This window comes from Nematostella vectensis, chromosome 12 (genome assembly GCF_932526225.1).
Source record: "Nematostella vectensis chromosome 12, jaNemVect1.1, whole genome shotgun sequence".
NCBI lineage: Eukaryota > Metazoa > Cnidaria > Anthozoa > Actiniaria > Edwardsiidae > Nematostella > Nematostella vectensis.
This window is the reverse complement of record NC_064045.1, coordinates 4,796,615-4,823,783: the sequence shown is the minus strand read 5'-3', so window position 1 is coordinate 4,823,783 and position 27,169 is coordinate 4,796,615. Positions and strand designations below refer to the sequence as shown.

The 27,169-nt window shown below is 40.7% G+C and overlaps 3 protein-coding genes and 1 long non-coding RNA gene across 5 annotated transcripts; 3 read left to right on the top strand and 1 right to left on the bottom strand.

Moving 5' to 3' along the window:
• Positions 1-260: 260 nt before the first annotated feature.
• On the top strand, positions 261-5,398 carry LOC5509645 (potassium channel subfamily K member 3). Its single transcript, XM_048720059.1, has 2 exons — positions 261-594; positions 3,696-5,398. Exons 1-2 carry the CDS (start codon positions 300-302, stop codon positions 4,298-4,300), a joined length of 900 nt encoding a protein of 299 aa, XP_048576016.1. The 5' UTR covers positions 261-299; the 3' UTR covers positions 4,301-5,398.
• LOC125557445 lies at positions 3,934-18,236 on the bottom strand. The gene is made up of 2 exons (XR_007305280.1): positions 18,042-18,236; positions 3,934-4,113 (listed from the first exon to the last, which is right to left on the bottom strand). It is a non-coding gene; the product is annotated as an uncharacterized LOC125557445 (long non-coding RNA).
• LOC5509644 (potassium channel subfamily K member 15) lies at positions 5,686-12,146 on the top strand. Its single transcript, XM_032378617.2, has 2 exons — positions 5,686-6,045; positions 10,994-12,146. Exons 1-2 carry the CDS (start codon positions 5,751-5,753, stop codon positions 11,593-11,595), a joined length of 897 nt encoding a protein of 298 aa, XP_032234508.1. The 5' UTR covers positions 5,686-5,750; the 3' UTR covers positions 11,596-12,146.
• On the top strand, positions 16,808-21,786 carry LOC5509643 (potassium channel subfamily K member 16). 2 transcript variants are annotated; one of them, XM_001630112.3, is made up of 3 exons: positions 16,808-17,310; positions 18,231-18,424; positions 18,677-21,786. In XM_001630112.3, exons 1-3 carry the CDS (start codon positions 17,013-17,015, stop codon positions 18,827-18,829), a joined length of 645 nt encoding a protein of 214 aa, XP_001630162.3. In that variant the 5' UTR covers positions 16,808-17,012; the 3' UTR covers positions 18,830-21,786. The 2 variants fall into 2 exon arrangements, with proteins under 2 accessions (XP_001630162.3, XP_032234506.2); XM_032378615.2 differs by having other exon boundaries at positions 18,231-21,786.
• Positions 21,787-27,169: the final 5,383 nt, after the last annotated feature.

The window sequence follows — 27,169 nt, the reverse complement described above, 5'->3', positions numbered from 1 at the left end:
ATAGAATTTTTTTACATAATTTTTGGTTTGTTGTGAATGGATAAAGTAGCTATGGGAATAGGTATCTAAAATAAAAAAAAATAAAAGAACGATCTTTTGTCTGAGAATAAAGACATTGCAAGTAGAGCCATGGTTTTCATCTCGGGCATTATGATTTTATGACAACGTTAGACTCTAGGAGCCCGCTAAGAGCAGAACTGTGATGTTTTTTATAAAAGGCACGTTTTAGAATACGCTAAACAAGTCTCGTTACATGTTCTCGCGCGCATTCCAGTGTTAGGAATTTTTTTAATTAAGCGATGAGAAAAGACACCAAAGTTTTCTTAATAAGAACTGCTCTGTTCTTTATATATCTGTGGGCTGGTGCTGCAGTATTTATGGCCCTCGAAAGCGACAGAAGTGGCGCGAAAACTATCGATGGAAAAGACATTCTTCGTCTACGCCAACTAAATACAACGCAGCGATTCAAAATGAACGAAGAAGACTTCCTCGAAATGGTGTCCGACATATCTCGTACAATATCGGCAAGCCAAACAAATAACTGGGGTATATTTCATGGTGTCACATTTGCGACTCATCTATTAACCACTATTGGTAAGTAAAAAAATCCGCGATAAATACTCTTACATAACAGAATATTTAATTCATCAATTAAATGCTTGTAAATTTATTTCTTGTAGTCAATGAAAGTCTTAAAAGTAGGGGATGGAAAAGGTAAATGGGTTTATTGAGCCAATGCCAACTACGCAAGGGAAGAATAAAATTTTGATTAGAATTTTTAATTGAAACAAAATGCCGGGTAAGGGAGAGCTCGATCATTTTTCGTGCCGTTTGCTGGGTATTATGTTCTCTAATGTAAGGCTGAACGCACGAACGCGTCTATTGGGGAAGCCCTTGTAACTCCCAACTGGGAATATCATAAACGCTTCGAAGGACTTGAAGCAGAAGAAATCGAGGCACTTTCACTACAGGAGTACAAAAAACTGGAGAAAAAAAGAGCAAAGAAGAATGCATGGAGAGCTGCTGTTGAGTTGACTGACCGAGTGGACGGTGAACCAGCACCAAATGGTTTTATATCTTGTAGTGTATCTTGTAGTGGATACGTTTCCATAGGGACAATGAGTATATGGATAAATATATTCCTACCAAATCCGAATCTGGGAAGCTTAAATTGCCTGGCCATGGATACTATAGCAAACTAGAGAACTTCTGTCATCTACACTTTCAGAGTGGGGAACTGTATATAGCCTACGTGAAAGGAGCTTGTGAAGAACAGGTAGCCTGCGTGCAGACGGAAATAGTTCCATTATTTTAAAGCTTGCGTTTAGCGGGTGTACACAGGCTAAGAACAGGGGGACCTTTGTGATTTTTGCACAAAATGGACTGGCCCCAGGACTGCTCACGTTCCACGCCCATACCCCGATTATACAAAGCCCGGTTTTCATTATCGATCTGCATGCGACGCGCAAGTAAATGATGATAACGGAAATCCACGACCTGTTGACGACTTTCAACCCCGTGCCCAGCTAAGAAAGCTTTTCAAGGAAAAGGAAATAATATCATCAGATGAAGTCAAAATAAAGGAATTTTCTACAAAGTACATAGTTCCAGAGAATCTTCTTCGAAATTATATCCTTCATCTGGAACATCGAGAGTTGATTTAAACCAAGCGACTAAGAGAAGAAGCAGAAAGAAAAGTGGCACGAGAAGAGAAAAATTATAATGATTATAACTAGAAAGATCTATATGAACAGAGACGGTTATCTTCTCTAAAGGTATTTGAGCTCGACAAATACCTGAACCATCATAGTCTCTCAAACAGGACCCATAAGATGAAGAAAAAGGACAAAGAACACCTTATAGCCGCACACATTGCAATGTCAATAGTCCCAGATGCAAGTAAACAAAACAGGCAGGTGCAAGGTGAGGACAATAGTACTAATAGTTTGGAAGATGACGATGTCGTGCTATGTGAATGGGGTGCCTCAGACGATGATGACGAAGACGAACTTGAAGTTTTTTTTGCTAGGCAGACAGCCTGAGGATGAACGCTTTATGGTTTGTTGCGATAACTGCGACGAATGGTATCATGGAGAATGTCTAGGTATGTCAACAGAGGACATTGAGATGTATAAAAATCCTGAACAAGACTTTATTTGTCCGTTTTGCATTATTACATAGTTTTATATTTTAACTAACTCAAAGAAGCCAGTTGATTGTACATTGATTAAATAGTACTGTTAACATGATAAATGAAAATATAGGCGTTATTTGATTAACACAACCAGAGTGGTACTGCGGTATAAGTTGTATTATCAGTTGTTCCCACAACTGTGATCATAATTGTCTCCGGAACTGTGATTGGAGTTCTACCCAGAACTATTTTGTTTTAAGTCACCTTCCAATTGTTTCTAGCAGTACACTAGCCAGATGCTCAGGGACAAGATCGAGTATTGTACACCTTGCTCCATGGGAAAAATTGCCTGAGTTTAATATAAAAACAAGATGCTTAATTTTAGAACTCGTAATGTCTAGGTGTTGCTCCCTACTTATTTTAATGTCTGAGTCATGTATGGCCTTCCTTTCTTGGAAAATAACTTGCAGACATGTTGTACAATTTGTGAGACTTTTGTGGGACATTTGGGTTGCACTTCGCTGGCTTCTTTTTGCTGCTTCCTGATTGGATATTCGTGTGCGCGTCGGACCTATGAACTATCCGAGAAGCGCACGTTTTTGGACGGAAAAAACTTAACACGCGCGCGAATACACGATTTATTATAAGAACGTCCAGCCTGGGATTTCACCAAATTTTAAGAACATGCTAAGAACATGCCGAGGCTCAGATAGCAGAAAAATATAGCTTTGTTAGTCTGATTCCTTCTAAAATGCAGAATGGATTTGTTCGAATTTGTTCAATTCTTTAGATGATTCATTGGGTATGATTATTATTTTTTATGAGCTTTTAAGAACTGTCGGCCGTCTTATTTTTGGGACATTTTAAGGCTCGGAATATGTTCTTAACGAAAATTTTAGTTTATATAAGAATATAATACTCATACTAAATTATTGGGAAGAGAATTACACCAATGATCAATAGCAATATAAGGTAACTATAAACACACTTCGATTCTGCATTGTAGAACGCATCAGGACTATAAAAGAAAAAAAAATTCTGCGCTCTCAGCCTCTGCATGTTCCTAGCATGTTCTTAAAATTTGGTGAAATCTCAGCCTGGACGTTCTTATAAGAAAGGTGTATACAAAAGCGCCAGCAATTTCTTCGTCGGCAATGTTGGTGCTGTCTCACAAAAACCTTGTAACATAAATGTGAATATTTTTTTTACATGTTTTATTATTAACTCTCGTATATGATGTCTTTTATTGATGTCTTGTATTGTCTTTATATGGTGTCTTTTATCAATTTAAGGCGTAAAAAAAGTTACTGTGAAGTTGAAAATAAGTTAGGCTAAGTTCAAACGTCGTATTATCCATGAGCCGTATTCAATGCAAATGCATGGCTAATGGATAACACGACGTTTGAACTTAGCCTTAATCTGGCACTTTATGCTTCTCAATAATCCCGAAAGAGATCGAATTTATATGATTATGGTGTAACCGTTTTTTTTCTCAGATCAGATAGTGGCTCATATGTCTTTTGTGAATTATAAACGTGAATGTTTCACGGTTTATTTTCAGGCTATGGGAATTTGACGCCAAAAACCGAAGCAGGACAAATTTTCAGTATTTTCTACGGCCTATTTGGCATCCCCCTTACTCTAATGATGCTAAGAGCAATGGGCCTATTCTACAACTACTACATCAAGAAACTTATCATACTAATCGAGACGAAATGCCTCAAGCGTACGGAAGTGAAAGGTCTCGAAGGGAAGGTCTGCTTGGGCGACATAACCGTCGCTATCATTTACCTTTTTCTTGCGTCAGCGGTTTCGTGCGTGCAGCACAATTGGACTCTTACCCAGTCCATGTACGCTTGGTTTATCACCATGACAACGGTTGGCTTCGGAGATCTGATTCCTATTCAGCAAATGACAAACACGATGGAACTGATGCTTGGGTTGTGTTTCATGTCGGGGTTGCTGGATGCTGTGGCTATCTATGCAGAGAAAACTGACTTTAATAAGGCGTTGAAGTGCCGCGGGATCTGTTGTCGTAACCGCGGGACGGTCCCGCAAGCTAAAGAGGAGGATGAGGCTCCTCGGCAAAAGCTCAACGGGTACTGGGAACCAGTGAAGCACGTGGCTTGTCAAACGGATGAACAAGTCCAAGTAGTAGAGTTTTAGTAGAGTTTTAACAGTTAACTGTACATACCCGCCTCTCAGACAGTAGGTTTTCCTAGTTACCGAGAACCATGCTGATGTGCGATGTGCAATCAAGTATTTCTTTGGTTTGTCGCTTGGTTGGCTAATGAATTTCATGGAATGTCAGAAAAAATTGTGCGTTTTCGCATCTTTATTGAGTTTGATTGCTTTACTTTACTGTCAAGGAAGCCACCAGGGGTGTGAGGTATTTGTAGATTTGCAGATTACACGAGAGCACATAAGCACAGAAGTTCAATTTAATTCTACCAGTGGATAAGCTACGGGGTGCTCCCCCCCTTTTCTACCGCCTAAAATCGGGTCATATTTTATTAAAGGAATGTTAATTATTATCGTTTTGCATATAATATCAATGATTTGGCACCCGCCATCTGCAATTCGTTTTACGCGCCTGTCTTCATTAAGCCCCGTGCAAACTGCGCCAGCACCGGCTAGCATTGCTGGCGAATTCTTGCTCGACTGACCACAAGAAAAAGGAAATGTCATAAAGTCCATTTCCCATTTTGACATTTCCTTTTACCTATAGTCATTCCAGCGAAAATACCCAAATTGAACAACGATCTTAATCAATTATTAATGGACAAGCACAAGAAGGCGTTAATATTTAATGATCAAATTCTTATGAATTCTAAGGTATGATTTATGAGAGGTCAATCTGCAAAACGGGAAAAGCAATTTTACGACGCTCCTAAATTTAGGAGCATAACATTGGCCAAAGTAGCAAGTGGCCAAAGTTCTTCGAAAGTACATGTTCCTTGTCAAAAGTTAAGAGTTAAAATATAGCTTTTCTTAGGGCGGTTTTAGAGTGATATTCACTGCATACTTACAGTTGAAAATGTCCTCGAGCTTTACTTAGTCGAGGATCGAAATCAACCAATCACAGTACAGTGTAGCTTGGTGCACGCTGAATGTATGGCAAATGTGTAGAATGTGTATGTCTAGCGGAAACTGTTATCTCGTCAAGGTCTTTTCAAGGTGAAAAGAAAGTGCAATATAGTTTAAAAAGTCAATAAATCTCAATGTGTATAGTACTTATGATATATAATGCATTTATACGACTCTCTACGTTTGTTTGTAGTTAAATTGCCAATGCGTGTTTTTTTTTTCCAAAACCAACAGAATCGTTTGTTTCGCGCAGTTGTAAGGGGGATAACATTTAGTATGGAACACTGACAAAATGAGAAGGAGTACTACAGTCATTTAGCAAAAAATGCCTAAGGGTTTTTTTGTGTGAATTTTATCAATGTATTTAAGGACAGACTGTATTAATAGTATAGAGTAAAGCTCCTGGTAGTCTGTTTTTTTTAATTCTGCTAATTAAATAGTTTGAATAATTCATTGTGTAAGTAGTAGTAGTAGGCTTTTAAAGTAGCTAGGACTTGTCAAATATAACTCAGGACTTTTCGATCTAGCAATGAGACAGGAAACCAAGGTTTTCCTGATAAGAATAGCTCTTTTTCTTTGTTATCTGTGGATTGGTGCAGCGATATTCATGGCTCTCGAGAGCCACAAAAATGGCGGGAAAACTACCGATGCAAAAGAAATTCTGCGTTTTCTTCAAATAAACGCAACCCAGCAATTCAAGATGAAAGAGGAAGACTTTCTCGCTATGTTATCTAACATATCTAGTGCAATGTCAGCAACACAAGCCAACAATTGGAGCATATTTCAAGGAGTTGCATTTGCTACACATTTACTGACTACTATTGGTAAGTTTGTGAAAATAAGTACATACAGTACTACAAATAATATATTCTTAATAAAAATCCTCTCCTTTAAATAAAATTTAAACCATGTCACAATATGGATATGTCACATATCCTGTCCCAACAATTTCTTTTAAAACACTGTACACGTTTACATATTTAATCTCAAAAGTATTAAGTGTTTATGTTGTCTTATCTCTATGTGTATAAAAGAAGAAGAAAAAACAAAAAAAGGAAAAAAACACCCAACGAATACGATATACTGTTCGGAAAAAGGGTTATCTCATTTCGTATAAAGCGGCTTCAAGGAGCGGATGAAGAATTTCATAAAATTTGAGCCTAGGCAGCAACATTATGGTGCTGATTACGATGGCAATATTCTGACAACCAACAATATCAGGGCCGTAGCAGGCCTTGAAATATTGGGGGAGTGGGGCAATACAGAAAAATTAAGAAAATATTGGAGGGGGCACAGCCACGCCCTGGTCATTTCCTTATAATTTTTGAAAATATTGGGGGGGGGGGGGGGGCACGTTCTCCCAGTGCCCCAATTTCACCAAAAGTTTCAGGTTTTGAGTGCCAATTTTTATTCTGAAGACACCGTATTTACTCGAATAAGCGCCTACCCCGAATAAGCGCCCCCCCTCCCCCCTTTCCCTAGTAAATATCATAATCTGTTGCTGTTCATATTCAAAATAAATTCTTTCGCGCTGGAGCAAATAGACTCTGGACAAGAAGGAGGGAAATTTTTCATTGAAGAAAGTTTATTAAACAAACCTACTCCAAGCTTGAATAGAGACAGAGAAACTGTCATAAAACTGATAATTGTGCGAAGCTCGTCCTTTTAAATAAACGCCCCGTCTGAGAGTCGAAAAATTTAATAAGCGCCGGGACCCTTATTCGAGTAAATACGGTAATAGCATACTGCAGCACTACAAACACCTGCTAATGCTCATTGCACCCAGAAAGCTAATATCTAGGAGCGCACATTAAGTGGATCATTGTCTTGAAAGAGTCTTTTTACCCCGTAGCTTCTTCAGGGTAAAAGGGATGCTCGACGGGAGATTCGAAAAATACACCTAAAAACACCTGAATACCAAAAATTGCTACTCTAAAAAACACCCTCGGAGCAAACATGTCACCTAAAAGTATTTTACGGATTGTATAACAAAGTCTTAAATGCCTCTTTTTGTGAGCCCCATTTCTAATAAAAAAAAATACTATTTGCTCTCAGATGCCCCCTAAAAATACCTGAAGCCCGACTTTGACTCAAAAAAATATGATGAGCATACCTATCAGGTCAATATTTTTCGATAAATTAAAACTTGCTATTCCAATCTGTTTCAATTGAATTTTTTTACTTTGCCTTTATATGCGCCATGTGTGAGACAGGTAATTTATTCAGAGGAATCGTAACTCAATTTTACTGGCTCCCCGTCATTTTTTTAAGACAGACAAATACTGTGAAAAGGCTAACTCATATGATGTACTTATACAACAAATGTACGTTCCTAGTGATGGGCTAATTTTTAGTACCTATATCACAGTTGTACGCTCCTAGTGATGGGCTTAATCGTAGTACCTATATCACAGTTGTACGTTCCTAGTAATGGGTTCACTCATAGTACCTATATCACAGTTGTACGCTCCTAGTGATGGGCTCATTCATAGTACCTATATCACAGTTGCACGCTCCTAGTGATAGGCTCACTCATAGTAACTATATCACAGTTGTACACTCCTAGTGATGGGCTCACTCATAGTATCTATATCACAGTTGTACGCTCCTAGTGATGGGCTCACTCATAGTACCTATATCACAGTTGTACGCCCCTAGTGATGGGCTCACTCATAGTACCTATATCACAGTTGTACGCCCCTAGTGATGGGCTCACTCATAGTACCTATATCACAGTTGTACACTCCTAGTGATAGGCTCACTCATAGTAACTATATCACAGTTGTACGCTCCTAGTGATAGGCTCACTCACAGTACCTATATCATAGTTGTATGCTCCTAGTTATGGGCTCACTCATAGTACCTATATAACAGTTGTACGCTCCTAGTGATGGCCTCACTCATAGTACCTATATCACAGTTGTACGCTCCTAGTGATGGGCTAACTCATAGTACCTATATCACAGTTGTACGCTCCTAGTGATGGGTTCACTCATAGTACCTATATCACAGTTGTACGCTCCTAGTGATGGGCTCACTCATAGTACCTATATCACAGTTGTACGCTCCTAGTGATGGGCTCACTCATAGTAACTATATCACAGTTGTACACTCCTAGTGATGGGCTCACTCATAGTATCTATATCACAGTTGTACGCTCCTAGTGATGGGCTCACTCATAGTACCTATATCACAGTTGTACGCTCCTAGAGATGGGCTCATTCATAGTACCTATATCACAGTTGTACGCTCCTAGTGATGGGCTCACTCATAGTATCTATATCACAGTTGTACGCTCCTAGTGATGGGCTCACTCATAGTACCTATATCACAGTTGTACGCTCCTAGAGATGGGCTCATTCATAGTACCTATATCACAGTTGTACGCTCCTAGTGATGGGCTCACTCATAGTACCTATATCACAGTTGTACGCCCCTAGTGATGGGCTAACTCATAGTACCTATGTCACAGTTGTACACTCCTAGCGATGGGCTCACTCATAGTACCTATATCACAGTTGTATACTCCTAGTGATGGGCTCACTCATAGTACCTATATCACAGTTGTACGCTCCTAGTGATGGGCTCACTCATAATACCTATATCACAGTTGTACGCTCCTAGTGATAGGCTCACTCATAATACCTATATCACAGTTGTACGCTCCTAGTGATAGGCTCACTCATAATATCTATATCACAGTTGTACGCTCCTAGTGATGGGCTCACTCATAGTACCTATATCACAGTTGTACGCTCCTAGTGATAGGCTCACTCATAGTACCTATATCACAGTTGTACGCTCCTTGTTATGGGCTCACTCGTAGTACCTATATCACAGTTGTACGCTCCTAGTGATAGGCTCACTCATAGTACCTATATCACAGTTGTACGCTCCTAGTGATGGGCTCACTCATAGTACCTATATCACAGTTGTACGCTCCTAGTGATGGGCTCACTCATAGTACCTATATCACAGTTGTACGCTCCTAGTGATGGCCTCACTCATAGTACCTATATCACAGTTGTACGCTCCTAGTGATGGGCTCACTCATAGTACCTATATCACAGTTGTACGCTCCTAGAGATGGGCTCATTCATAGTACCTATATCACAGTTGTACGCTCCTAGTGATGGGCTCACTCATAGTACCTATATCACAGTTGTACGCCCCTAGTGATGGGCTAACTCATAGTACCTATGTCACAGTTGTACACTCCTAGCGATGGGCTCACTCATAGTACCTATATCACAGTTGTATACTCCTAGTGATGGGCTCACTCATAGTACCTATATCACAGTTGTACGCTCCTAGTGATGGGCTCACTCATAATACCTATATCACAGTTGTACGCTCCTAGTGATAGGCTCACTCATAATACCTATATCACAGTTGTACGCTCCTAGTGATAGGCTCACTCATAATATCTATATCACAGTTGTACGCTCCTAGTGATGGGCTCACTCATAGTACCTATATCACAGTTGTACGCTCCTAGTGATAGGCTCACTCATAGTACCTATATCACAGTTGTACGCTCCTTGTTATGGGCTCACTCGTAGTACCTATATCACAGTTGTACGCTCCTAGTGATAGGCTCACTCATAGTACCTATATCACAGTTGTACGCTCCTAGTGATGGGCTCACTCATAGTACCTATATCACAGTTGTACGCTCCTAGTGATGGGCTCACTCATAGTACCTATATCACAGTTGTACGCTCCTAGTGATGGCCTCACTCATAGTACCTATATCACAGTTGTACGCTCCTAGTGATGGGCTCACTCATGGTACCTATATCACAGTTGTACGCTCCTAGTGATGGGCTCACTCATAGTACCTATATCACAGTTGTACGCTCCTAGTGATGGGCTCACTCATAGTACCTATATAACAGTTGTACGTTTCTAGTGATGGCCTCACTCATAGTACCTATATCACAGTTGTACACTCCTAGTGACTGGCTCACTCATAGTACCTATATCACAGTTGTACGCCCCTAGTGATGGGCTCACTCATAGTACCTATATCACAGTTGTACGCTCCTAGTGATGGGCTCACTCATAGTACCTATATAACAGTTGTACGCTCCTAGTGATGGGCTCACTCATAGTACCTATATCACAGTTGTACACTCCTAGTGATGGCCTCACTCATACTACCTATATCACAGTTGTACGCTCCTAGTGATGGGCTCACTCATAGTACCAATATCACAGTTGTACGCTCCTAGTGATGGGCTCACTCATAGTACCTATATCACAGTTGTACACTCCTAGTGATGGGCTCACTCATAGTACCTATATCACAGCTGTACGCTCCTAGTGATGGGTTCACTCATAGTACCCATATCACAGTTGTACGCTCCTAGTGATGGGCTCACTCATAGTACCTATATCACAGCTGTACGCTCCTAGTGATGGGTTCACTCATAGTACCCATATCACAGTTGTACGCTCCTAGTGATGGGCTCACTCATAGTACCTATATCACAGTTGTACGCTCCTAGTGATGGGTACACTCATAGTACCTATATCACAGTTGTACGCTCCTAGTGATGGGCTCACTCATAGTACCTATATCACAGTTGTGCGCTTCTAGTGATGGACTCACTCATAGTACCTATATCACAGTTGTGCGCTTCTAGTGATAGGCTCACTCATAGTACCTATATCACAGTTGAACGCTCCTAGTGATGGGCTCCCTCATAGTACCTATATCACAGCCCTTGATGCACCCCAACGACGCTATTGATCAACCATTTTCCCCAGGTTATGGGAGCTTGACGCCAAAGACTCCAGGTGGTCAACTCTTCACCATCTTCTACGCGTTAGTTGGAATCCCTTTGACTCTGTTAACGCTAAAAGCCATGGGCAACCACTATAACCACTACATCAAGAAACTCATCATACTGATCGAGACGAGATGCCTCAAGCGAACGGAAGTGAAAGGTCTTGAAGGAAAGGTCTGCTTGGGCGACATAACCGTCGCTATTCTTTACCTCTTTATTGCCTCTATTTTATCATGCACTACCCAAAATTGGACTTTCCTCCAATCAGTGTACGCTTGGTTTATAACCTTGACAACGGTCGGTTTCGGGGATCTTATTCCTGCTACTTCGACTGAAACCTTGAATCTGTTACTCGGGTTATGTTTCATGTCGGCTTTACTGGATGCCGTGGCCACGTATGGCGAAAAGTCAGATCTGCGTTCTCTTCAGTGTCGCGGGTTTTGTTGCTGCCAACGCGGGACGGTCCCGCGGGACAAGAAGGATTTCGAGGCGTCGCAAGACGAGTTGAGTGGGTATTGGGAACGAGGGAAACACGTGGCTTCTCAGACAGATGACGCTGTCTCGATAGACTCTAGATTGTAGACTTTAGCACAACCCTTCTCATGTGGGACATAGAAATTATCTTGAACACACCCTATATAAACACCCTATATCTCCTTTGCCGATTGGCCTTTTTTTACAGCAACTAAGCTAAGGCGCTCATTGTTTAATAAGTGGTCCGTACATATGAAGAAAACGTTGTCGTTTTGGGGGTCTGGTACCGAGAAAACTTAGTTTCTTTCCAGGGACCTTCTCAACTAACTAAAGATGGTCACAGTAACTGTTTTTCTCTTCTGGTTAAAAGTCATAAAGTTTACGAAGCCCCTGGGGTACGCTCACCTTAAACATTATGGAAGTGACCGCGTTTGCCAAAAACGGGCTCAATTTTCTTGATATGTATCCCACACTGAATGAACAAAAAAGATGATAAATTGCTAGATGTATTCCAACAGAAGTGTTTGAGAAGGATATTGAAAATTAGTTGGGAAGACCATGTAACGAATGAAGAGGTACAGAGTAGAACTGGAGTACATCAATTGAGCAGTGAAGTGAAGAGACGGCGATGGAAAATGATCGGACACGTGTTGAGACAAGGAAGAGAAAATGACTGCAGCGTAGCATTAACTTGGACACCAGAAGGCAGAAGGAAACAGGGAAGACCCAAAACAACATGGCGAAGGACTGTGGAAAGGGAGAGAGGCGAGGCGGGGTGGAGGAACTGGGACGAGGTGCGGTCAAAAGCAGCAGACAGGGAAAAGTGGAAAAGCACTGTGAAGGCCCTATGTGCCACACGGCACCAGGAGGACAGATAACTAATCCCACACTGTCCGCTCAGAAAGAAAAAGAACTACATTTTGCGTTAAGAAACTCTCAAAACACTGTATACACCTATTTCAAATAAGGTTGCACTCGGAGAATCTATGTGTCGTAGCCCGCAGTGCTTCATGGGTATCTAATAAATGGTATTTTAAGCGTAAATAAAAACAAACACACGTTTATAAAGCTTTAACATTCTTGTTTATTGACCCCTAGACGATCACATAGCGTTCAGAGACTAGGATTCAGCCATTTATACGTTACCCATGAACCATTTCGAGTTACAATACATTGATTTGCGGGTGAAACCTTAATTAAAATAGATGTATAAATATAGTATTGTCTTCGTTTGGATGAGCCGTACGTATAACCTTATGTACACCTATTTCAAATAAGGTTGCACTCGGAGAATCTATGTGTCGTAGCCCGCAGTGCTTCATGGGTATCTAATAAATGGTATTTTAAGCGTAAATAAAAACAAACACACGTTTATAAAGCTTTAACATTCTTGTTTATCGACCCCTAGACGATCACATAGCGTTCAGAGACTAGGATTCAGCCATTTATACGTTACCCATGAACCATTTCGAGTTACAATACATTGATTTGCGGGTGAAACCTTAATTAAAATAGATGTATAAATATAGTATTGTCTTCGTTTGGATGAGCCGTACGTATAACCTTATGGAGCCTCGAATTCTTCAATTGTTACATTGCCCTTGAGCATGAGTTTCTCGGGTTCATCAGTTCTCGTACGGCGCACGCAATCAGAGGTTATATATATTCCCGTACGGCGCACGCAATCAGAGGTTATATATATTGGCATTCATATCCATATTTAAAAGTTCTGATACTTTCTGTCCACGCATAAAAAAACAGGAGACACTGATTCCCGTTTACAAGCAGTATTGCACCAAAAAATGATAAACAAACTACTTTTGCCTATGGTCAAATGTTTATCTCGTTATACAAGAACTTAGGGCGCGTTAATTTTACTGTCATTCTGGAATGGGAATAGATTATAGAGAATGTTTAGAAAGCATTCGGGTCATGCTACTACAGGTAGCACAATGGGGATGGCCTTCATTCCATTCCGGAATAGGAACGTGGGATAAACGAACACGCGCTTTTTCTATTCTAATCATTCTCATTCTGGAATCACGAGTAAAAAAAAAATGCGCCCTTAGCTCAGACCTCCCCTAAAAAAAAGGTCACTTACAGCCAAATTCGTTGTTGCGCGACCTCGGCGCAAAATCCTTGTCTCGTTTGGGTAGAGCGCGTAGTCAGACACAAGCTTTGAGGGCGGTTTGCCTGGTTTTGATTGTTTGGTTTGATTGACTATGCGCTATTCCCAAACGAAGTAAGCAATTCCCGATCCTGGGAGGTCGCGCAACAACGAATTTGGCTATAAATGTCCACTGAGAAAGGTAGAAACTCATCCACACACTAGCTTATCCACAGTGTAACTTGCCTTCGCTTGACTTAGTCGCGGATCGAAATGAACCAATCACAGAGTAGCGGTAAACTACGCTAAAAGTTACAGCTGATGTTTGGAATGCATGTCTAGCGGACAAAAAAACTGTTATTGTCACCAGTTATTGTCACCAGTTTACTTCCGGTGGATTACCTAACAATATCCGATGATTTTTAACGGAAAACGCGAAAAATATTTCAAAATATTGAAACCAGTGTGTCAATTGGAAGTTTCTTTGAGGATGTGATTAATAATTTAGAGCGGATGGCCTGTTAAATATCTCGGATTCTAATAGATTGTTTTGTCTTTTAACGGTTGAGGTTTCCGTCGGACCTCCGGAAGTAAACTGGTGACAATGCGGCTTTAAACACGAAACCGCGCTATAAAAGAGCCTGTGCCAGGCGTTTGTCACCTTCAGTTGTCATTCACCCTCCGAACTGACAACAGCTCCCGGTAGCGCTATGAATAACAATGCGAATAGAGAGGAAGACTTTTTCCCTACCCTGCTTGAATTATTTCAAATTACAACAATTCATAGCATAAACTCTACTAGGAATATTCAAAAGTGTTTCACATACCGCAGAATGACAATGAAAACCTGTATATGTTGAATTACAATTACACGCGCTGTTACGCGATCTCAGTCTCGCAATCTCACACTGGCAGCTAAAATATCTACATTTTAGCCTATAAGCTACCCCTGCAGAATTCCTCCTTTGAAAGTAAACCTGTAATATAACAAAGCTTTTGTAAAAAAAGTTTTTCTAACCACTTAATAAAAGGATGAGCAAATCGCACGGTACAAGCCGCGATTGATAATTATACTACCGTTGCGCAAGTCACGTTGCAGATTCTAAGTTGTAAACAGACGATTTAAAAGCGAAATAATTTTAATATCTTCAGCAAAATTGCTATACTGTAGGACTTAATTTCTCGTTTCCATTGCTATTCTTGCTGTTAACTGCTAAAGATTGTCAGTAGAGGCATCGTAACTCGACAACTCGCCTCTCGTGTAGCGCATTCCGTATAGGTCAGTTGTTTCAGAAAATCAGTGAATAACGTCCCGAAATTCTTCAATAGGTCAACCCGAATCCCGAGGGACTGTTGCACGCATGTTCTATACTGTGTAGCGGCTGTAAAGATATTTTGGGCTCGTAAACATGGCGGAGACAAGGACGATTCATGAATGACCCGGAGAAATCGGCGCGTAATTCGAATTCAACACAAATCTTGGTCAGATTTTTGCGAGAATCAGCTCCTCTTGTGCTTCTAGATTTCATATGTGATGTATAAGTCTACTTTAAGTTTCTAAATATGTTTTATTTTCGCCTCTGAATTGTACGATATATAAGCAAATCGAAGAAATTTATTTTCCCGCTTCGAGTTCCGTTACCACCGGCCATCTTTACCTCTGATTCGAATTCAAAAGGTGTCGATTGTGGGCGGTCCTTACCCTTTTATAGCGCGGTTTCGTGTTTAAGGAGAATTTTGCTCTTTTCTCATGGTGAAAAGAAAAAGGATTTGAAAATACTTGTACAAGGGCACAAATTTCAAATTTGATCAATAAGATTTAAAAATTTCTATGAACTACACGTTTCAGTAACATTCAGCGTCGACTTTTGTGACCAATATTTATTAGTGTAACAAAAAATAATTGCTAATTAGATTTATAACGAACTAAATCCACTTGATTTAATATAAATCAATGTGAAATCTACAAAATATACCATAATCAATATTATCTATAATTATATTGTCTTTGAATAATAGCATTTTCCGAAATGATAAAATATTTCAAATTATAAAACAAAACCAACGGTGTCCCTGAAGTCGATTGCCTGGGTCTTTCAGTCGCAGATAGTTTCTTGGAAAATCGGACTTCCAGTGGCGGATCCAGACTATTGCAACTGTAGCAAATCTACAGTCAGATTTGAGGGAGGTGATTTATTTTCCTCACAGCTTACATTTTCTGATCTTAATTCTGCATCTACGCTATCAGTCAATCTTGTTTTAAAAACTGTCGTTTTGTAGCTTGCTCGGCCATTTCCTTATTAGGCATTACATACAATATTTGGGAGTCCAATCATTTTTTTTTTTTTGCTTTTTTTTTCTGTCTTAATCTCCTTTGCAGCCGTCCGCGCGACTGACAAACGCAAACGGCTTCAAAGTAGACTATGTCGCTCTAGAACTAAGTCGAGAATTTCCACGTAAACTTGCAGGAAATCGTGATTAATTCGATTTTGCTGGCAGCCATCTAGGAAATGGAGCCTAGTCCGTAGCGTTTTAGAATATCACAGGTCTCCCGCGCGCTCGCCCCATGCTCTTTAAGACCATTTAGAAAAACGACAGCCATTGATTGCCACAGCCTGCAGGTGTTTGTCAACTTATCGAACTATAATCCAAGTAATATCACTTCAGCTAGCTTCACGTGAAAACTTGAAATCTTGCTGTATGTCGAGCTTGCAAAGCTAACTGTTCAAACGTATTATATATTTACGTAATCAAGGGCATACAACGAGTTAAAATAGCATATTTCTCATATTGCATCCTTTAAATATGTTCTGATTCCGAAAATATTCATTTAAAAAGTTGCTGGGAAAACATTATCTGTTCCATTTTCCCAGGCGAGGGACCATTCCTTTTTTCCCCAGCCAGCATTGGTTAGGATTTTAGCACTGAATAATTGACCGTAAAACCGATCCGGACTATTTTTTTTCTCAAGCATACGACCAGCGCCTTTATTATTCCCAACACAACTAGTTCGACTTCAAAAACCAGCAGAACCATTCGGGACGATTTTTTTCCCAGCAACCGAAGGGTCTAAGATCTTCCAGCCAAGCAAAAAAAAAAACGGGCTGCGGGAACAGGTATTTTGCGGAACAGATCCGTTTTATGCCCTTTACGCCGTCTTACTCTGCTTGACTACCGTTACCAGGAGGTCTAGAATATCCCTTAACAGGTGTTTTCATTTATTAACATAGATATAGGGAAGTTGTGTAACAAATACACGGGATGCCAAATGAAACTGAATAGCTTGAAAGTACTAAAATTCGCTAAATCCTGCTCAATTCGGGTCAGGCACACATTTCAAAACAACTCGTTTATAAGATAAGCTTCAAAAAGTGACAAAAACTAATCAAACTGAGTATAGATCCTTCCTGTTTTAGCAATGAGAGGAGAATCAAGGGTTTTCATGATAAGAATTTTGCTTTTCATTTGCTATCTGTGGATTGGTGCAGCGATATTTATGACTCTCGAGAGGGAGAATAATGGCGGGAAAACTACCGATGGAAAAGAGATTCTTCGTCTTCTCCAAATAAACGCAACCCAGCGATTCAAGATGAAAGAGGAAGACTTCCTCGCCATGATATTTAACATATCAAGTATGACGGCGTTATCGAGTCAAAGAAATAACTGGGATGTATTTAAAGGGTTGACCTTCGCTACACATCTGTTGACGACTATTGGTAAGTTGAAAGTATATATTTATATATATATATTAATTAAAGAAATGCAAGGATAGACTTGGATTATCTTTTTTGTTGATCATATCATTGCTATTGTTTAATTTTGTTATTCAGAAAATCAGTTAGCCAAAATGTGCTCAACTACTATTCAACTACTGAGCTTATTACTTTACCTACTATATAAACGAAAAATATTTATTCTCAGATAAAATATGTATCTTTTGAGAGAGGTAGCAAAAAGTATCCATTTATTTTCAGTATATGCATATTTCATCGACTGATTATCACTTTAACGTAAATATTTCTCGAAATGTTTGCTTAAGTTTTGTTTGTGTTCAACTCAACTTTAGGGAAATTATTTTAAAGATTTTATCTACAAATTCGTGTCGAATGCACTAAAAGATTAGCTGTTATTTTTCATAATTAGCTTTTTTCTCCTTCAAATAGAATTCAAAAAATTGGCGGTAGCTGCATTTTTAACATAAATTAAAAACGGCAATTGAATGAAAACAAAAAAAAGTATACAAGACCCCTGAAGCAAAAAAAACCCTTGTAAACATGCGCAAATCATTCAGTATCTTGATGACTAAAAAACATTCCTTTGCATATTTGATATTTCATCCATAACGAATTCCAGAATTTCTAGAAAACAATTTGAGCAATTATTTGCTAGAAAGCTCATTCCTAAGAAAAAAACGAGCTAAAAAATGAGCAGAAAAATAATACCTTACCTCACTTCCTTTGAAGGGTTTAATTCCGGGAAAAAGTACATTTATATTATAGAAGGACCCCTTGTTAGTTTATTCCAGCTTATTGCAGCTAAAGCCTGGATTACAGGTGACGTCATCACTGGATTTTTGGATGTCACACGCACGCACTAATGAGAGTGATATTTTGTTAAATAGATAATTATTCCCTAGGTTATGGAAACTTGACGCCGAAGACTCCAGGTGGCCAACTCTTCACCATCTTCTACGCGTTAGTTGGAATCCCTTTGACCCTGTTAACGCTTAAATCCATGGGCAACCACTATAACCACTACATCAAGAAACTCATCATACTGATCGAGACGAGATGCCTCAAGCGAACGGAAGTGAAAGGTCTTGAAGGAAAGGTCTGCTTGGGCGACATAACCGTCGCTATTCTTTACCTCTTAATTGCCTCTTTTTTCTCATGCACTCGCGAAAATTGGACATTCCTTCAATCAGTGTACGCTTGGTTTATCACCTTGACAACGGTCGGTTTCGGGGATCTTATTCCTGCTACTTCTGATGTCATGAGTCTGTTACTCGGGTTATGTTTCATGTCGGCTTTATTGGATGCTGTGGCCACGTATGGCGAAAAGTCAGATTTGCGTTCTTTTCAGTGTCGCAGGTTTTGTTGCTGCCAACGCGGGACGGTCCCGCGGGGCGAGAAGGATTTCGAGGCGTCACAAGACGAGTTGAGTGGGTATTGGGAACGAGTGAAACACGTGGCTTCTCAGACAGATGACGCTGTCTCGATAGACTCCAAATTGTAGACGTCAGCACAACCCTTCTCATGTGGGACATTGAAATTATCTTGAACACACCCTATATCAAAATAGAGGCCACGGATAATATTCTTTATTGTATTGATTTTACATATGATGCATAATAGAGAAATTTAAGAAAATATGACCTTTTTTAAACGCTTCCTAAAGTACTAGTTTCCAAGCCACGCCACTGTTGATTATCCTGTATCATTTGAATATAAATGCAAACAAATTAACGTGTCTTCTTTCTAAAGGCTAAAATTTGTTTTAAGTGGTTCTACGAGATTACTGGAATTCAACAGGAATAACCGAAAAAAAGAAAGTTTACCCACATGTAAATCACTTTATCCCTACAGCTAAGTAATAGAGAGAGAAATGGTAGAGCCAAATTTTGTTGCGAACGGCATTTTGCGTTGTTATAACACTATGGCGAGATATATTGTTGATTAATGTGAGGTATTGTACTATGTGGCGTTATCGGCTCCCTGTGCTTATTGGGCACTACCTACCCACTAGCCTACCCACAGACCCGGGGTATGGATCGCGTTAGCCCCTATGACACACAAGATTTGGGCTTCCTGTGGCAAATAAAAAGAGAATAAAAAAGGGGAGGGGTCTTCCTCGCGCTTATTAGCTTACATACCACAGGGGTCTCAAATTTATTTTTGTCAGCCATACATATGTTATTATTTTCATTCAGATAAATTATTTGAAGAAATTTCAAATTGACCATCTAGGAAAAATTATTTTTTTACGTTATTGTACCAATTGTACCCTGCTAGCAGAAACAGAGGCCTCTTTTCTTTGTATTTTGCTGGGAATGATTTTGAGCGATCGCTCGAGTTTTTCGTTAAAAAAAAGACAGGGTAAACGCCTTCATTGCAGGAAAACTTGGTTATTTGCTCGATTACAAAGTGGTGGCTGGTAGAGATCAGAGATTAAGGATACCTTCTTATGAGGTGCTTCGGTTCGCGTGGTTTTTGCCTACACCCCGATGAAAGGATAATCCAGCACTATTAATTGCCATTGACAACTCCGGAGCATTTTCGGTAAAAATCAATTCCACAATGTGAAAAATTGTCAAGTGCTTGACATGTCATCGCCAAACCTCTGCGACCCCATTAGCAGACTGCTATGCAAATACCCAAATTAATAACTAGGTTTCATGCACTCCCGATCCTCTCGCACAACTTGTCGCATTCCTGGCTCTTTACTAAGCTTGTAAGCCCCTTATCGCAAAACTCGGACTTATAAAAGATCTTCTCCCGACGCATGCAAGACTTGCACCACGCACGAGACTCGCTGAAGAAATTAGAGAGAAGAATGTCTGCACGTGTTCGAAATCCTTTTGGTTCTAAAGTGTTTTGGTGATTATGAATGTTGAAATCTTCCAAAAGGGTTTGTGTGTGATTCTAAGGGGCTGTACGTGCGTGATGTTATAAGCGGGCTACGTGTTTAAAATGCGCTAAAAGCTCACCATGTGATATAGTAATTACAGGAAGTATTCAAATCGGATATTCCAGTGCAAGTAAACACGTGAAATTGTCATTATTACTTTGTTCCTGAGCTGAAGTATTACAAAAATCTCTCCAGACTTGATTTACGCAAACCAGACACTAAAACACCGTGTGGAGAACAAGAGTTCAATCTCAATTGCCGCTAAAATGCAGGAAGACTGTGACAGATTTTCCACCGAGAGTCAAGATTCGTTGGAATTCGACGAGCGAAATGAAGAAAAAACGAGCCTTCGTACCATTATAGTCAAAGATGAGAATCAAAGCAGGCTTTTGAAGTCATTGAAGGAGCATTTTAAAGGAGACAATGTCATTATCAAGCCAAGTTCGATTCGCCCGCGTCCACGCGCTAGAGTTCAACCAGCCCGCAATGACCCACTTGGAAATACCAAACAAGAACGAATAGCAGGCTGGATTAGAAAGCATTCCTTGGTCAAAGAAACACAGATCAGGGAGCTTATAAATCGAGAGAACAGTCAAGAAAGCCTTCCAAAGATTCGTGTAACCAAGCCTAAGAATGCACCCCTTAAGAAGCCCGCACACGCGCAAAAAGTTTACCGTAGTTATAGCGCGGGAGATATTTTCAATATTGACACAAGCGTTAGCGTAAAAGAGGATAAACTAGTCCCACATCCCCCGCCTCCACAGACAAAGAAACCACGAGCTAGAAGTGTTAGCCTTTGCGGGCCTTCGCCTAGGATATCTCGAAGGGTCACATCAAGAATGGATGAAGATATCAAATACTCCTTAGAAGTCCCAAACGCGAAAATTCCACAAAAGGAATTCATATCACAGGAACAAACAACGCTCAAACCTTTGCTTGCAATGAGTCGAGAGATGAGTTCGTCTGCGCCGGATTTGTCTAATTTGGGTTTCAAACAAATAGCTGATTCGAAGTCTGATGCAAAGCATAGTAGTTTTAGCGACTTAAAAAAAGAGCGGCCGCTATGTGAGCTTCTACCTCCGATGGTTTTGCCAAGTATTTACCAGACCCAGCTAGTTATAGACGAAATGAAACATGTTGATCGCAACAACTGGAGAAAGCCTGGAGAGCGAATAGACATTGATATGAGTGGCTTGACGAGAAACCTAAAAGACTGTAGGTATTTGCGGGTAAAACCTAGGAAAACAAACAAATTCAAAGTTTGAATTAGTATGGATTCCATGTGACAACACTCGGGTAACCCATAATTGGAGTGGACCCGTGATTCTGATTCTTGATATTCGACTCGATATGGTATCCTACACTGTAGGCCATTTGCTGTCTGTGAGACACTTCAGCTGAAAACAATACGTTTAAAGGACACTGTTGTTTTGTCCTGTTAATACAAAAACTAGAAGAAGTGCGTGTAACGCAAAGAGTATACTCGAAATCCTTCTAAAAAAGGATCAAGTAAAAGGATGTAAAATACACTGAATTACAACATAATTACAATGAAATTAGAGATATCATTGTAGCCACTTCTTTCTTGACGTGAATACACGTCTGTTATGACATTGTCTTTCTCGCGCGTCGTTAACCTTTGAAAGAACAATATGTCACGCAATCCATCCGTCAAATGCACATGTGCTCAATATGGGATTTGCGCTAAGAGATCACGTGACTGTTTGGGTGGCAAACTAGCGCGCGCGTTCAGAAGAGGAAAAATAACAGCAACAAAAAGCAACTTACTTAGCGCTTACGAAAAAAGTCAGAATTCCTTTTTTGCAGAAAGGGTTTAGTTTCATTTAGATTGTGCTTTTACGCCGTTCTCCGGTGTGACGGGCGCAGTCATTTCTGATTTTTTATTATTATTTTGTTTTGAATTTGCCACCCAGGTCACGTGATCTCTTAGAACAAGTCCCCTATTTGTTAGTGCGCATGCGCCTAGTTTGCGCGGGTTTCAATTGAACATAGTTACTGGTTGGAATCTGGAGCTCTGGAGCTCTTATAAGCTTATAGCGAGCTACTTGGATAGGCGTATTTTTCAAAACATACACGGTGGTATATCCATTGTAAATCCTCTTACACTTTCCCACCAAGGGAACCGGGGGGGGGGGGGGGGGAAGTGGAAGGGGGGAAGTGGGGACAAAAACAAACGGGGGTGATCCGGTCGGCAAAATCGTGGTCAACATAAATTTTGACCCCTAATTCTTACCCCCTAGCAAATTGGGTGTGGTCTCCTAAAAGATAAATCTGAAAAGCCGTTAAACAACCCTGCCTAAGAAGAGATAACAGTTGGTATAGGAAGATCAACCCCGTCTACTTATCAGGAGAGTCCACCCCCCTCCTCCCACAGGTAGCCCAAGCTCTTTATTTGTCCCTATTGATTTTACGGTAAACATAGGGCGAAAAACAAAATTAGTGAAAAATAAAAAAAACTACTGGTTGAAAAGACTTGTGTAGTCTAGTGGTGTGTTTATGTTTACTTTTTTGCGTGTTCTTTGGCCGTATTAAAGATTCAAGATTCACGATTTGAAATTTTAAACGATATCTTCTCCGAGTAACTGTAAAGTAAAAAGGGCATTTTACCCTCCCCTCCTCCCCCACCTACCCTCCCGAAATTCCTGGGCGTTTGAACCCCCCACCCCCGCAATTTCCAAACCCCTCCATTGGGGGTATGGATATTTTCTGGAACTACACAATAAAGGTTTTCTGCCTTCTGATCCCAAATATTTAGTATACATGACCCGAGAACAGTGTCCTAATTAAACATTTAATTTTCGACTTTTGTTTATTATACATTTTAGAAATGCCATTTAGAAAATTCATTCTATGACTCGTGACCAGTTTTCTTGATTGGTCCGTAATTCATGATTCCTACCCCTCCCCCCAAAAAAAAATCCCGTTTTGCTTCAGCGAGCCCAAATAGCTTGTCTTTTAACAATATGTTTGTCTTTCGACAAAACACTTGACCAGATTACCCAAAATAAGCCTGATAAATAAACCCATAAATGCTGGGAAACCCAGGCGGTAGAACAGGGGGCGCAGACAATTTGCGCCCGAGGTTCATTTCATAGAGGTATCAAATGTACTTTTTGGTGGCCAAGGGTGGGGGGAGAGGACAACCTCGTTGTCAGGGTCCTCTCCCTTTCCCGCCGGCCCGAATGACAGGACGCGCATGCGCCGTGCGTTTTCCCGCCGACCCAAATGACAGGAAAGGGAAAGGGCCCTGGGTGTTGAATCGTCGTTCGAGCAAAGGTACGAAAGCTGCTGACTTCTGTCGTTGTTTTGACAAACTGTACAGCATTAAAACCATACTGTAGTACAAAAGATGACAGATGACAGAAAATTGTAGCCTTAAGTTTGGTCTAGTTTTCTTAGCATTCGTCAAAATGTGACAGTTTGCCGGTAAATCGCCGCCATTTCAAAACAAAAAGGCTGGTTTAACCGCGAGGTACTGGAACTAGTCTTGCGTTTTTCAGCGTGTCGAGGGCCCTGGGAACGAGGTTGGGGGAAGGGTTTTCCTATGGAGCAGCCTAGCGGTTTGTGGCTTTCGAAGGTCGTCTGTTGATGGATTTTGGACAGCGAAGAAGTATTTTCATACATTTCTATTTATACCTGCTTACCATTGATTACCATTCACACGACTTCTCTTGAGACGCGCCAGTTCAACAGCTGGGTATTTTACATCAACTGCACAACTTTTTTTAAGAAAAGAATCTTGATAATTAATGGTATAGCTTAGGAAAAATATAAAGTCAAAGTAATCGCAGAGTCGGGCAAGATACGTGTTTTAATAATAACAATCCAATAAATTAATTCAATTTCGAAACTTTTCTAGCCTCGTAATTCACATGCACTTAGTTCTACTACTTCGCTGTTATTGATGCAATACTGTAATACCTCCACCTCATCCCAACACTACAGCACCATAACCGTGCACTTTATTATAAATCACCCAAAACCACCCAAAAGATCCTGAAGAGTCAAGCCGGGTCGAGTCACAAGTTATAGTAGCCAAATTAGGCTTTGTTATGACTCCTCAGGTAACCAACCAGAGCCTTAAAGGAGGGGCGGGAGATGGATGGTTCGTTGTAAGGGACATTAAGAAAACTGGTGCCATGCATAGCCACGCCCCTACTGGTCATTTCCTTTTAATTTTAGGAAAAACTTTGGGGGGGGGGGGTGGGGGGGGGGGGGGCGGGAACCCTCCTGTCTCCTGTTTAGGCTTTACGGCAATGTCTACAGCATGTTTTCATACGTATTTAGAAGGAGTAGCCTGCATGTTACGAATCCTCAGGTACCTACACTCCTTCAAATTCTTGGTGAGCTTATTCACATCTATCTGTGTATGACTACTTGCCCTACTGGCAGTCCTATCGCCGGGAATCGGTTTCGGGGCTATCTTGACTTCCTTCTTCATTTCCTTCGCACGCTGTTGTGTATAAATCCGCGGGAGGATAATTGGGGGAAGGATCTCAGAGAGCGCAGGCGCGGGTTCTTCTTCGTCGTTGTTATTCTCGTCAATGTTTTCACAAGCTCTTTTGTGAAGTTCCTCGAGATGTTTTAGGGTCTCTAAATCGATCTCATTTCGCTGCCAATTCGTCATTCGTCTTGACCTTCGACGCTTTGTCACAAGATAAAATGGCTCCTCCGAGTATGGTACGACCAGCCCGTTCGGGCAGCTATTAGATTTTTGCAAAACGCTCCCGCGGCGACTTCGAGACCCGCTGTCGTTTATGACCCCTCCTTCACTCGTCCAACTTGCGTCTGAAATCCTTCTACGAACACTCGGTGGTATTCCAAGTAAACACTGTCTATCTGTTGTGGATAGTTTCCTGTGGAGTGGTCCTGAAATCTCTCTGCCGGTCATGCTTGTAGCCCTGAGGTGCTCTGACAGTCGAGAAATTGTTAAATTGCTGGACTTGTTTTGAACCGAGGTTGCTTCAGTACGCGAGAAAATTGCTTTGCCTTCCTCATTCATTTCTGTATTAATCTCCGAACAATCGGGAGCACCAGCTTCCAATAAGACCTCGCTACTTTTCTCGGAACATTGCGCCAGCGCAAAGTTACTTTTTGTTGATTCTCCTTCTGCTTTTCCACAGACTAAAGTTTTGTCATGTGTAACATTTCCAGTGATTTCGTGATCGTCTTTTGCCCTCAGTTCGTTAAACCTCTCATACAGATCAATCGGATAAGAACTCGTTTGAACATTCCACGCATTTAAACTCTGTTCTTCTTGAACCTCTTTGTCTAAGCCTTCTCCTTCCTGTTGTCCGAGAATTTGTTCCTCGGACAGGGCTAGCCCGCCTCTTCGGCGCCGTCCGTTGGAACATTTAGCTACCATCGATTCCTCCTTAGTTGTCCTTAATCCATTTTCTTCCCCATTACCCTCAATTTCTTCTTCTTTTATTCCGCGTATTCCCAAAGATGTCGACGCTCTTCTTGTACAATTCCTGTTTTGTAAACTCAAAATTGATTTTCCGCCCCTTAGCAACTGAGAAGAGCCTGTCGACTTCCGTTTTCCTGACGAGAAAAGGTTATAAAACTCCTGTTCGTCCTGTTTATCTCCGATAAACTTCTGCAATCGCTTGATGTCTTCACGATCAAGAGTTTCTTGCATATGCCTCTCTAACTTTTTCTGCATCTGTCGCTTGGCGCGTAAATGTTCACCTCTGAAACCTTGCGACGCCATTTCTAAACTTTTGCAATCGCGTGAAAATTTCATCTCCTGGATCGAGTTCTTGCTTAATATCGACCGGGCCGTTTTTGTGGACACTAAACTTCGTGTAAGCTCCCTTCTCGTTTTGTCCATCTTTAGGTTACCTCGTTCACCGCACATACCCATTAATTTAAACAGCGCCTATGACAGCTATTTTGTGCTGTATTTCCCAGCAGGAACAGCTCTTATTACAAGCGACAGCCCCCAAGCTCACGCAAGGTCAGAACCACTCTGTTTAGGGAAAGATCATGTTCCATATTTTTGTAAGAAAATTGTCGAGTCAATCTTGAGAGGGTCTTATAGGTTAAACACGTGTCGGAAAAAACGTGCTGTAGAAATTCTACTAAATACCCCATTCCTTAGAACTTAGAACTTTAGCCAGATGTGAGTGATTAGCTGGGGGAGGGAGGGGAGGGTGTATGTAAACACATAGACCTAAAGGGATGGGGGGGTGGGTTGGGGATCCCTTTATTCTTGGTGTTTCCCCTTAATTCTGTTCAAGTTCCCATCCCTGAAGGGTAAAGTCTCATTCCTGCTAAAATGGCTGAATGACTGTGCCCCATCTACACTCTCAGGATCCTTTTAAAACAAAGGCTAGGATAGAGGGTAGTCAACATTTCTGCCCCTATCTACCCCTCCCCCCTAGGAATCGTCAAGCATTTTAGCGCTCAGCTTCCCCTCCCCCTATATGCCAGATTTGTAACTTCTTACTTCTTTTAAAAATCTGCGTCATAGATATCAATAAGAGTCAGTTGTTAATGCAGTTTTTGAGCTATGATCGATGCGCACAATATTAATGTGGACCAGTGCTAGACAGACGTTATACAGGTCCACTTAAACGTGAAGTGCTGCTTAAAACAATATTTCATTTTCTGTCATTTTTATCGCATACCAATGGTGTGGATTTTACAATAACCGATTATTTATGATTTGATGCTGAGGATACACAGTTGTTATCCGTTCGATACTTTTCACGATCAACATTTCTATTTTTAAACGCCATATACCAAGATGCGACTAAGGAAGCCGTTTCCGAAGTCAAATATTTGAGAACATTAACCCCCTCCCCTCCCCTCCCGTCCATCCAACACCACATACGACATCATTATCACCAGAAGGCTGTCTATTTATTGAAGAACCGGCAAATCCTTTTTTTTTTGTACCATAATTTCCAGCACCTATCTTTC